The 13,422-nt window shown below is 39.5% G+C and overlaps 1 protein-coding gene across 1 annotated transcript; it reads left to right on the forward strand.

Moving 5' to 3' along the window:
• Nucleotides 1-268: 268 nt before the first annotated feature.
• Nucleotides 269-13,122, forward strand: scu (hydroxysteroid 17-beta dehydrogenase 10). The gene is made up of 7 exons (XM_022834795.2): nucleotides 269-491; nucleotides 8,643-8,810; nucleotides 9,102-9,257; nucleotides 9,597-9,743; nucleotides 11,322-11,393; nucleotides 12,106-12,174; nucleotides 12,529-13,122. Exons 1-7 carry the CDS (start codon nucleotides 468-470, stop codon nucleotides 12,676-12,678), a joined length of 786 nt encoding a protein of 261 aa, XP_022690530.1. The 5' UTR covers nucleotides 269-467; the 3' UTR covers nucleotides 12,679-13,122.
• Nucleotides 13,123-13,422: the final 300 nt, after the last annotated feature.

Raw genomic sequence — 13,422 nt, forward strand, 5'->3', positions numbered from 1 at the left:
TGAACGGTCTAGCGACTGCACCGATGTGCTTGTGTATGCACAGTATCTATTATTTAACGATGTATCTAGATGATAATTTCTAATGGGTAGGATTGCGTCTAATGCTTCATGTAAAACTGTTATTTTGATAAGTATGGTTATTGTTCGAGAGCCCGCGGTAACAAAATTTGAAAAAAGTGAAAGAGAGAAAGGAAGACGTACATCTGATCATCGTCATTAGTGCGTTGTTTTGTATTGGGGGCCAATTTCCGCTCGGTGTCTATGTTGTGCACGACCGCATTAGCTACAACGAGCGGGTAGAGTTTACGCGCGGATCTACAAATTATAAAGCTTACTCAAAACCAATACCCCAGCGTGTGAGCGAGAAACTATTGGGCTAGTTTTTCCACTTGGTATCATTCAGAAGGCAGTCAGAGGAACTGCTTGCGGTCCTGCATTAAGTTCATGAACTAAACGGTACTTCAGGCATGTCACAAGTTCGCGCTGTAAAGGTGTGTCTTGCATTATAACTAATTGCTTGTTGTCAGAATCTTTACAAGATGAGATCCTTTGCGCATATATAAATCTGTTACTGAGAATTCAATGAAACATTTTTTTATGGCCCAGACCACTTATAAATTAAGAATACGAATAGAATTTAGATTTTTAAATGTGCTTTGTATCAGCTGAATAAAGACGAATAATATAAATTACAATTCAGTGAGGAATTAATTACGAAAATACAATTCAGTGAGTACTGAACATTAGTTGAAACAGATAATATCAACTTGTTTTAAAAAAAAAGTTACCGCCACGTGGTGCGTCAGTTATAATAAAGAGGCAGATGTATTTGTGAAGCTGGTTGGCAAACTTTACCCTTTCTTCTTCGTGTACGTTAATGAGAATCTCAACTATCATGTACAAACAAGCACCAACGTAAGAGTTAATTCGAGTAGCCCGAAGAGTCGAATGAAAACCCACAATTGAACTTTCGACTGATCTGTTCCCAGCTAGCCACAGAGATTAAAGCATGCTTCGTTTATGGCGACCGTATGCTTAAAGCAAATTTGCTGCTAGCAAAAATTCCGCAAATTAATAGTGTAGTATTACAGACGGATTTCCGATTGCCCTAGAGTCAATTCACAGAGGACCCATTTTTTTACCCGATTTCTATTTTTTCGTTATTTGTATTCTTCGTATTTGTATCCGTAATTCTGTAGCGCGTTACATGTGAAATGCCAATTTCGGTTGACAGAACCTTTCGACAGAATCCTGCCCGATCACATTAAGAGTAAGGCGTTCTTGCTGCTTCATCCTAACATCTGGTTACCTTTTGGCTGGGCTTCAGCATTCCAGTATCCGTCACTGAAATGTTTGCGCCATATATCTACTGCACTTAAGGCTTCCTTGCCTAATGTCTCCACCAATCTTCGATGAATTTTTGCAGCGCCATAGCCTTCCAGGAACATAGACTTGACTATTGAGTGTTGATTTTCGGGACAAAAAAATATTTTTCTTCCGAACTAATTTGTCCTGGAGTAAACAACCGGTTTTCGCTTGCAATTTTCTAGAAAATTAGAGTACTGACCAGCAACATTTCATATCCTAGTGGCGCGTAGTTCAAAAGTTTTTTTTAACTCAAAAGGGGGATTCGCTTGTAACCGCCTAACATGCATTACATTTTGGGGAGTTGTTTGTTGCGACGGGAATGGGTTCAGTATGCACTTTTGTTGGTACTAGAACAACGTAGATTTATTTGGAAACACAACCACAAGCTTATTATTGCAGAGACACTTTCGGAGTATGAGCGAAGATTAGATGTGTTCATTCAGACTAATTCCGCCAGAGGCTATAAAATTGTTCGGTTGCTCGACTAGGAATGAATTGAAAGGATCCGAAAATTAGAGGAAACAGCACAAAAAGCTACTACCGATATTGTTGGAGTACGAAGGAAAAATTATTGCTGCTTACCGAAGAAAATTAATGGTCGCTATTTGGGCTGGGCCTTTCACGTAAGTGCAACGGTACGTTCTTTTTGGGCTTTTCGTACTTCTTTTGAAGCTTTTGAGCCTTGAGGTGTTTGGGATTTTCGATCTACAAGTAGATCACAGCGTTAATAGGCTAGATACGTTTGTGTAAAAAGTATTTATGCGATACTTGATACGCGGTTACTATTAACAAGTTCTGTAAATTTAGAAAAGAAATTTTTCAAAGTGAGGGGTGAGTGGTCCAGGCTCCGTTTCAACCGTAATTACAACAAAGGGCATTTACATTGAATAAACACGTCCATAAGAGACGTTTTCGCTGGCATATTGTATACATTGAAAATCACCTTTGCTGGTATAAGGGAGGACAATAGCTTAACGTTTTTGATATTCAAATGAGAGTTTATTATAATTTGGATAAAATAATTTTTTCTACAAGCTAATTCTGAAGCTAACATCTGATTCTTTTATAATAAAACGCGTGAAGATTGCGTACACTCATATGACTTTGTGTTTAATTAGACACGCAGTATGATGGCTAAAATGTAACACGAGATATATCGTATATAGCCGAATCTCGTCACTTGTAGAGATTGAACTTCGCCAATCTCTCGCTAGAGAGTTTAGTGGCAACAAAGTTTATTAGTAAAGAAATTGAGTTCTCAACTGTTGGTTCACTTAATGTATTTAACTTAAAGCGGGAAAATACAGTGGTCTTCTTGAACGCTACAGGCGGCGTAAATAAGAAACTAAAATCATTCCCGACCTTTATTTAAAACAAGTAATTAGTTAGACAAACACCGAACCGCCTTAGTCGTAGAATCGCAGACGTAGAATTTGCAGTTCTTACAGCAGGAATTGGGGATCGAATCCACTGAAAGCACTTATTTCGCCAAAACTTTAAGTTTAAGGTGAGGCGGTTAATGGAAGTCGATAAACATAGCCCAGCCGAAAAGTTAAACCAAACGCTTTCTTTTGTCACTACGATAACTTTCTTACTTACTGACAGGAAATTAAAAATACAACACCGAAGATAGTAGCAGCGGAAATTTACCTAATGATAATTTGTGAGCAAAAATGGGAGAACGTACGGAAGAATGAGAGACGGTACAAATTCGTGGACTAAGTGCTTAGGTGATAGCAAAAGCTGTATTAAAAGTTACTACTACTACTACTACTACTACTACTACTACTACTACTACCGCTATAACATTATAAAAAAAAAATGCAAATTCTGACTTATTTAATAAGCATAAACTTCATATAAATTTGTAAAAAACCCACAGTGATACTGGATACATCTCTGTAAATTTCGTTATTTAGTTTATGTTTTTAGTATGCAATGCGGGTCTCACTGCTAGAGGTTGTCTGCGCTTCTAATCAGTGGCATGCAAGAGGTGTTGATCGGTAAGAACCTTCATTAGTGCAGAAGATCCATACAGACAGCTGATTCGAATTTATTCTACTTTTTTCCAGAAATAGCCCTCGAGTTCAACTTAATGTTGAGACAGAATCTGTGTGGCAATATTGTAAAACTGTACGATACACCGTTATTTTCTCTGCTGGACTTATTCAGCCTAATTGATAGTTGATTTAGTAAGATGTCTACAAGCAATCATGCTAACGGCTGGACGGTTTACCTCTCGGTGCCAGGGACATTACAATCAACCGTTATCAATTTCGATGCACGATCGCAAAGCTTAGGCTGTGGTGGAAAATACTACTACCGCCTAATGTAGCCATTGGTAATATGTATGTAAAAAAGCTCCCAAATGCAGCAGACAAACTGGGTTAAATTGTAAGATGCTCATAGGAGCACAATGGTAACTGCTGCGCCTTGGATAGAGCGAAGCCTCACTATATTTAGATATCGATCAACTGCTTAGTGTATCAGAGCCCGCACTCTTCCAATTCCTTCCATAACCAATTTGCAGTAAGCCTTGCTGCCACCGTACTCCATCAAGACATGATTTAGAATTTTAGGTATTCTAACATTATTTTGTATGAAATCATTTGTTGGATGACGTTATTGGAAAGACGTCGTTTAGAACTAAATTTTTCACTAAAAACTTGCTTTCGGCCTACGTATGATAGTGGTAATGTTGCAGTAGTTATTTTAATTCAATCGAGGGATTGTTTCATCGATTTGCAAAATAGCATCCTTAACATTTTTCTGGATTATGTTCGAAGACGGTTGTTGTCAAAAAGCTGATGATCACCCGTTACAGAATTATCTATTTCTATGGTTAGCTGGCGAGTGGTTTGGCCGCATAAAGAACTGAAAAAAACATTGACTGACTGCGAAAAGGATGTAAGCCCATGTAAGCCCACAGAGGTGGTTGTCTGATGAGCCTGTGTGACAGCTGTTTGGGATTCTGAGGGTTTGTGCAGTTTATGGGCGATGACCTGTGGCAGTTAGGTCGACAGGGATACGGCCTGTAAATAATCTGGTTACTCGTAAAAGCATTGGGCTTTAAGCCTTTATCACTATCGCAAGTAAGAAATGTCTTGTTTTGATTGACCGAACCAAACTGAGAGAAAGGAAAAACGGATAAAGCTGCAGCAGACTGAGTACTCGTAAAATTAACCAGGCTACAATTGACAATAGATTTTTGTTGATCTACATATATCGATACGCAAAATGTTTGCAATAGATCGATACGGGAACATTTTTTGTTTGAGCTCTACTAAACAGCTGGACCGATAGGACGAAATCGTGTCTGTCCAATTGAAGTGTCCATTTCTACTTGCCTATGCGCGCTATGAATCTTTGTCTTTTTCGCTATGACTAGATGCGGTGAGTGCGTAACCGTATAGCACACATACAAATCAGCTGGCTGTGGTTTCATTGAAGCTACCATGAATTGCATGAACGGTTTTTGTATTCTATCGTAGAAATATTTCTTCGTAACATAAACAAATTATCGGTGAAGGTAGCTTTTTGATTATCCTATGTTTTGCCTATCCAAGGCACGAACTTCGTTTGCAGGACTTTTACCACTATACATGGCCTTTCCTTTCGTAGGTCAGCATTTGATCGACAGAGAGATCATCGCTAAACCTAGTTAAATCAAAGCGGTTTCACTGCAATCCCATTGGAAAAAGAAAGACTCGGCTAAATTCCGTTGGATGTTGTATAACGGTATGCCATACTAGAAGTAGGTAAATGATAGATAAAACGGAAATTTTGAGACAGTGGCTTTATCTATCTTCAGGTGACTACACCAATTGCAGCAAAGCAAATGTTCAAATTGATTAGAAGGTTAAAAGTAGTCCGTGTTTTACTTATCCCGTTTCTTAAACGCCCTTGGCTTTTTTTAAAGACCTTGAATTTGAGTTGAATCCTTTAGCTGTGGCCACCAGCCGTAACACGCGTTTTATAATCCTCATCGGTTTTAGCCGGAACAACATAGAATTCTTAATTTTCCTGCCATTGATAATTTTAACTATATAACATTTTGTTGTGTGTTCCGGTTACATGACACGAATATGTAATCTAGGCTCGTCTATCACTCCTTTGGTACCTATAATCATCTGGTCTGTTTAATACACGGCATTGGTTACCTGCCGGCTAATATATATCGTCGACTTTACAGTCGTGTTATACTGCCTAATAGGAAATTTCTGCTAACCTTCCTTTTATTTCTTGTTTTCGTCGATCCCTACCGATATACACTTTCCCAGTGCAGAAAACTCTGACTGAGAGCAAGCGGAGCTAAAGCTGGTGTCTACTCTATCTTCTCGCGTCAATACTCTGCTCGTTTCTTTATTTGCTTGAAAGTCGTTCACGTATCGGACTTGAAATTGTTTAACGAAAATGTCGCTAACGTCCTTATGGGTCATGTAGGTCTGCCAATATGATCTTTATGTTGGTGCTAACTGATATATTGTTAGCAATGAGAAACAGTTTTAGCAGAGACGGTGAAGTCGAGACATTTACCTGTAACGCAGTTTTGTTTCTTGGAGCATAGCAATAAGCAAGGCCGTACTGCTTTTTTCAACAGCCTGCTCCGCACATGTCGGCCGGCCTGTCTTTGGGCGGCTAGTTCCTTCGGCGTCCTATCCATCTTCCATTCGAGGGCCTGAGACAAAGCTACAATCTTCCTTGTACTAGTATCTGAGAATCTGTAGGACCTACCAAGAACATCAATGCGAACGAATGAACAAACAGGAAACGAATGTTCTTAGAGAATGCTCTTTGCGAAGTAAGAAATAAACCATAGAAAACAAAAAAGAGAAGAATAGGATCGGGCATACAATGAGTGTTGCACGAGTTGTGATAGGTAAAATGAGTAGTACGTGGTAGGAGAATCGTAGAAACTTGCGTGCGATTTATTGCTAAGCATTTGGCATAGGGAAGGGATAGGACGCTGTAACGAAAAATGAAGTACAGCCTTGGCCTGTCGTGTGGCTATGCTGTGAAGCAAAGCATACAACGTTATGGCACTAAGTTACGGGGCCTTTCGCACGAGAAACGATGAATGAACAAATAGGCAAGAATGATGACGGCGACAACAACAATGAAGGCTACCTAGGCGACCTTGAGTATGCGACCTGATAAACTGCTCGAATCTTCATAGTTGTCTTCGGTGTCCTGTACCACGCTTTCAAGAATGCGAGCGATAAAGACGTAGAGGCCTGGTGTCGACGACCTTGAATGAAACGAAAAAAATTCCGGGGCTGCTGCCGTCGGCGCTATCCGTAGTCGCTCAGCAGAATGAGTAGATGAGAGGTAACCGGTGAGCTGGTAGTACACCCAGGGAATTGCAGAGATACCCACATCGCACAGGTTGGGGGCGAGGTAGGGAAGAACTCCACTCCGCTGAACTCCACCCATTAGAAGAGTACTGACGATCCCCTCACGTCTATGAACACCAACCTTGAAAACAAGGCGAAGTCGGTAATAGCATACAAAGAACATTATTCCTCTTCGGAACGCCTAGATCGAGGCATACGCTAAACGTGGTGGAAGTAAGCTTACAGCATAAAAGAGCAAGCACGAGGCAGAGACACAGGGAAAAGGAGAGAGAGAGGGATATATAATGAGTGTGGGCGCGTGTATATGAGAGAGAGAGAGAGAGAGAGAGAGAGAGAGAGAGAGAGAGAGAGAGATGGGGAAATGGGCGAAAAATTGACGCCAGACAAGGACAGCCACAGGATCACCGCCCTTTACCTACAGGCTATACAACATAGCGGTCTAACCTTAAAGAGACATTTGGAGAATGGAGACACAGTATATGCGTTGAGAGGATAAATGAAAAAGCAACAGGAAAGGCCCATTGAGGAACGATCATCAACACCGATCTAGCGTCGATCACAGCAACTCTACGAGTTACAATGTGAGAACTATAGTCATGTAAATTAGAATGTACGGTTTTTTGGTCTCGCTTTGCTACTAACATTTGTATAGGCTCATCGCGCATAAAGCCTGTGGCATAAAGAATAGGTTTCTTCTTTATAAGGCGATTGAGAAAATTGCATAGAGGGTATATGGATGGCTCTGTAAACCCGAGTGTTTAGTTGACTAGAATATATTATAATTAGTCCGATGAGTCAGGCTTAGCTTGAAGTAAATGCACACTAACTCAGTTAGTTTGTCTAAAACAAGAGGGTATCATAGGTTAGACTCACTTGTTTGCTGTTCGTGGTATAGTGCTGTAGACCCTATCATGTATAGAGAAAATTGTGCTTGGAGTAAGCTTAATGCTAGCAGGATTCTGCTACGTGTTAAGAGACTAAAACAGTTCTCGGCAAAGTCACAGCTAGCTGAAAGGCAACGAGAGGATGCGTAGTCTAGGCGTTAGCCATCAGTGTCATTTAATCAGTCTACACAGATGTCCACTCGCGTTTGTCGATATACGATGAGAAGTCGGGAACGCTTCACGATAGAAGAGACGAAGGTGGAAGACTTGACGGGTGCATTAACATAGCAACAAGTTAGCAGTACGTGTAAGAGGGATCAGACCTGCAAGATTAGAGAAGGCAAAAGGTTGAAGTGAGAATGCCCTCGCAGAATTACCAATCATGAGAACAACACGAAGCACCTGACCGAAAAAAACACAATGAGAAGTCCTACAGGGTGTGATGTACCTCCCGATAGATAATTGAGCTTAACATACGCTTGGGCTCACGATGTACTGTGTCAATAGTTTCATATTTAACGCGGAAATAATGATCTGTTTTTCATTTTTGCATTTTTTTTGCCTCCTATAATATAGAACAGAGGGGGCAATGACTTAAGTTCTTCTGATAGTCAATTTTGATGTAGGAGTATGCATCGGACGTGTGAATTATGCCCGTTCCAAAGTTTTTTATTTGAACGCCTTCACCAACAAGTTGATTTCTGCTTAATTGGGTCTAAGCCTTGTTCACATTGTTAGTGAGGATAAGCAAAATTGTTTACTGTATTTGATAGCGATCATGGACTGCCAATGTAGCAGTACAAACGAGAAGTTCTATTTTACGAAGGAAGCTAAGTATGTCTTACAGATGTCAAATAACTATGTTTATATATACAGCGTTATAAAGGTTTGGAGCTTTCAAAACAAAGGTACGGCTATACATATTAGAATAACACATTTTTAGATAAACGCTTGTCATAAGTTATTCAAGTCGGAAGCAAGTAATTCTTATTGATAGTTTAATTGTTTTATTCTCAATAGATTTGTATGTTCGTAGGGCCTTGTTGCATTAATCACCGGTGGAGCGTCAGGTCTAGGCAGAGCAACGGCTGCCCGTCTCGTTCGAAATGGAGCTAAAGTGGCTATTTTTGATCTGCCAACTTCGAAAGGAGAGGACGTAGCCAAAGAACTCGGCCCAGCAAGCTGCATCTTTACGCCTGGAAGTGTATGTAAATCTTACAATCCAACATGGACGCCACGTGAAAATAACGATACTCAATTCAACAAGGCTATCATGTTGGTTTACTTCTAGAATCGTTAGTATTATCGACGTCAGTGTGGTGATATTGTTTGCCACCCGAAACAAACTTTCTGTTATATACAAGTACAAGTTTTACACAAGAGAAAAAAAAAGTAACATCTATTCCATATGAATGTATTCAAAGTAGATTTCTATGCGTATTCAAATGGAGCCTTGTTTACTCTTTGGAGCGTCTGTGTCATCTACTCTTCTCAGGTGGTCTCGGAAGAAGATGTTAAGGCCGCTCTGGAACAGGTGAAAAGTAAATTTAGCAAACTCGATGCAACAGTCAACTGCGCCGGTGTAGGTGTAGCCTTCAAGATCTACAACTTCAATAAAGACCTGGCCCATGATCTCTCCGATTTCAAGCGGGTTAGTTGGCTCGATTTTTATAATCGGAATCCGACCTAATTATGCCTTTGTGTGAAGTCTCGATGATACCTAAACAAACACCGGTCTGCGCGAGTTTGTGTCCTCTAACAGCCGGCGAGGGTTCGTGAAGGTGGGATGCTTATAGTTCGGACAATTGAGTTGACTGAACGTAAACGCGAATCTAAAGGTTATCTCTAACAGAGCCCTAGCCGAATAGGTAAAAGGAAAATCCTTTGATATTCTTTTTTTTTTATTAAACACTTCGTACTCATGTGCAAAACATATAGAATAAAATGAATTGATTACATGATGAGTGTTATTTGTTTTGACGAGTTGCAGGTAGTCGAAGTGAATACCGTCGGTACTTTCAACGTTTGTCGTTTAGCTGTCGGCCTGATGGGCAAAAACATCCCAGATGCAGATGGTCAACGAGGCGTGATTGTTAACACCGCATCAATTGCTGCCTTCGAAGGCCAAATTGGACAGGTAGGCCCCGTACTATTCTAGTATGCTTTAATTTCGCATTCGGTTGTAGATTTTCGTCACTTAGAGCTCTAGCCAGACTACCTGCTCTGTCCGACATATGCATGATATGATTAGAGAAGACGGAGAGCAAACGTATTATACTTTGAGTACTTTATCCTGCGCACCTATTAATATAAAGATTTTAAGGTTCTGCGTTTGTTTTGCTATTAAACGTATTATATCTTACCTGTGCAGAAGTAAAAAACTAATTATATTTATAATCGAGACGACACCGCTAAGAAACTAATAGCTGTAACCTAGTCGCTCTTTTGCAATAGTGTTTTTTGTGCAACATACGATAAGCACACTTATTCACGAAACATAATTTTCACAAAATTATACATAATATATTGGCGCGAAGGGTGCTGATCGCCGTCCGGTGTTTGGTGTTGCTTTGTTTTAGAGGTAATGTCGTGTTACTTTCAAATGTGCAAAATGGGGAGAAATTGCTGGCCACCGTCTACGATCAACCGAATTAATATTAATACACTCTATGAAATATAAAAATTTAATCCTTTAGGAGCGAAAGCGTTTGTTGATAATCCGTAAAGCTTTTCCCAGGATAGAAATCTAGCGACCTACAAAGAGTCAGCTCAACCCGTGCACTCTAAAGGATCGTTTGAATTTAACAAATCCAACGAACTTGATTTCTAGCTGTACAACGGATAGTTTTGCCAGTGTTTTATCTGATTTGTTGATGTTACATCGAAATAGACATGGACAATTACTATTTCGTTGCAGTTATGCGTCTCTACCTAACCCTTTACCCTTTTTTAAGTGTTTCATCAACGAGTTCTGATTTAGCTTAGTCAACTTTGGATTTGTCTTTTTCGTGATACGTTGATTTTCGCTAGATTTTTGCAACATAATTACGTAACTTTTCGAGTATTGGGTGAGTGGCTTTGTTTTCGGAACGCACGTGAATGGGATCAGACGTTTTGTTTGGCGCATGAAGTCTGTCTCTGAGACGCTGTCAAAACTAAGGGATGATGATATATAAAGATAGAAAAATGCATTACATCTCGAGTTAGCCCGGCAAGAGCTCTCCGTTGATATCGAAAACGACCCTCTTACATAGACTCCCATGTAAACATTCGATTGCCATTTTGTCAGTAAAAAAATGTTCAAGAAAAAACCCCACTAGGAAGGCGCTCAGCTCAATCTTTACGACTTGACAAGAGTCAGAAAATTCGGCAAACAATCACCAAACAAAAGCAAATTCTATAGAATGAAGAAACTGCGCCCGGAAGGACGTATTAATCCAGTTAGCGTCATTTTACGCGCAGGTCCACTCCCGATGGTGCTCAATGATCAAGCTGATTTGAGTACCGTTTGGCTCGGATAAACAGACACAAAGCTTTAGCACAAAGTTCATTCATGGACGTATAAATATGTCAGGCGTTCTGTGGTCGTAGAAATCCTATAATAAGCACGACGTACATCTATCTATATGTAAATTGACTGAATTATTGTTGCATCACTATTTCGCGATTCAAAAAACGGAAATAGAGGAATATTCTTTATTTGTTTTGGCGGTAGGTGGCGTATTCCGCATCGAAGGGTGCCATCGTCGGAATGACAGTACCAATGGCGAGAGATCTGTGCAATCAGGTATGAGATAAATGTTTTGTAGAGTAAACTGCACGCCGGGCGTTCTGTGCATAAAATTTATTTTTGTTAAGGTGAAAGCCTGCCGATTCGCAATAAACAATAGTGCCTATGGCACGATGGGGATCAGCTTCGAATGTATTGCGGGTAAAGCGTGTGCTAATATTTGCCCAAGTTAAACGTGGTTACATCTCGGACTGACATTGAGAACTTAAGCGATCGCACCCATGCAAAAGTTTCCTGTCCGGCATTCCATTCAGTCCATTCCTAATACGGTAAATTTGCATTTACCAACGCAATTGGTAAATATTTAGTAGTGGTAAATATTAGTAAAAATAATTTTCTCTTTTTTCAAGCTCATCGTGTTTAAATCTACAGTGAATATTAGTGACTGTTATATTAGGACTGTTACTAAGGGCATGGCTGATAGATTATAGAGGTGTTTGTATTAATTCGTCTGGCTATTATCCATCCGAAGGCCCAGAGGTCCGATACTAGGATCGACAATAGAGACGACGTATCCCATGCTCCGAAGCTCAACGTTTTTTAAAATTTCGTTATTAATAAACATAATAATGATAATAATAATACAATTTGAAAAAATTGAATGTTATTCTACTTGCTTTGTATGGCAAACGTTATTTCAACCGAAGGACTTATTGATTGATCGCAAAATAACAGAAATCATTCATGTAGTTAACTCTCGTCTTTCCAGGGTATCCGCGTGTGTACCGTAGCTCCGGGTTTGTTTAACACACCCCTTTTAAACAACCTCCCAGATAAGGTATAGTAATATGCTAATTCTCGATTAATGTGCCTGTTGGTTTATTTCTCAGGTCACTATATTGATATGTTTGAACTCTGCACAAAAACATGTTAAAGACGGGCAAACTGGCCATCGGCTAAGCAATGAGCTATACGAAGGCTAGTAGTTGTTGTTATCATCTGAAGGAGACTGAGGTTACTACTTAGTAATAGTTCAAAAAGTGTACAATTATTTATATTTGTTGTGGTCGTTTCTTTAACTGTAAAAGGCTAAGATGTCTTATTTGACGCTTTCTAATAATTCCGGCGGCAACCATCACGATAATGTACATTCAAATAAAACATATAATTTTTTCTGCGTGCTTCCATGTAGGTGAAGAACTTCTTAGCTGAGACAATCCCGTTCCCGAAGCGTTTGGGAGATCCCGATGAGCTGGCTCACATAGTTCAAACGATCATTGAAAATCCGCTTATGAATGGGGAAATTATCCGCGTCGATGGCTGCCTTCGAATGGTTTGCTAGGCAGACAAAGCAAAACATGCTATGAGGTGGAAGGGAACAATAACATAGAACTCAAGGGTTCTGTAAGAAGCTGAAAATTGTAGAATGGTATTAGTTCCATAGATACATATTGAAGAATTATCAATAAAAATTTCCGGGATACAAAAGATAAGTAGTGATGGAAAAAATAGTCAAAAGTATAGTTACAGATGTAATCGCCACATCATAAAGGAGACTTAAGATGTTGTTTCACTTACGCAGGTTCAACAATAGCAACACAATAAGATATACTTAAGGGATAGGGCATTCAACTAAATCAATATATGTATCCCTGAGGTATTGCCATATACACAAATAGCGTACATAATTTCGCGTATAGAGTATGAGGGTATGTCAGTTTCTACTATTTTTACAGTGTTCATGTACAATGTACTGTGAAATAAATACGTTTTTATACAACTATAATTATTTTGCTCTCTATATTAGATCTACAGGTTAAAGAAACAAAAATCACTGTCTTACGCTTTATATTATAAAACCTTACAATTATAAGAGCTACAATAACCCGTTAAGTTGTTTCGAAAGAAGATCTGTTCTAGTAGCACCTATAGGTAAATGAAAAGCATCGAAACAGATCACAGCAGGACTAGATACATTTGATGCAGCATTGCATCTCGTTGATCTTAGTGCAAAGGGAGGAATACCAGCTGTGACTCTCAAGTGCTTAGATATTATAACTGTAACTTTGAAGTTTAGTTGAAGTTA

This window comes from Varroa jacobsoni, unplaced genomic scaffold (assembly GCF_002532875.2).
Source record: "Varroa jacobsoni isolate VJ856 unplaced genomic scaffold, vjacob_1.0 scaffold_549, whole genome shotgun sequence".
Taxonomy (NCBI): domain Eukaryota; kingdom Metazoa; phylum Arthropoda; class Arachnida; order Mesostigmata; family Varroidae; genus Varroa; species Varroa jacobsoni.

Bases quoted from the DNA above. Each gene is read 5' to 3' on its own strand.
- scu (XM_022834795.2), top strand. From the start codon at position 468: ATGTCACAAGTTCGCGCTGTAAAG. The intron at 9,744-11,321 runs GTAGGCCCCGTA...TTTTGGCGGTAG, and splicing joins TCGAAGGCCAAATTGGACAG to GTGGCGTATTCCGCATCGAA. The intron at 12,175-12,528 runs GTATAGTAATAT...GCTTCCATGTAG, and splicing joins TAAACAACCTCCCAGATAAG to GTGAAGAACTTCTTAGCTGA.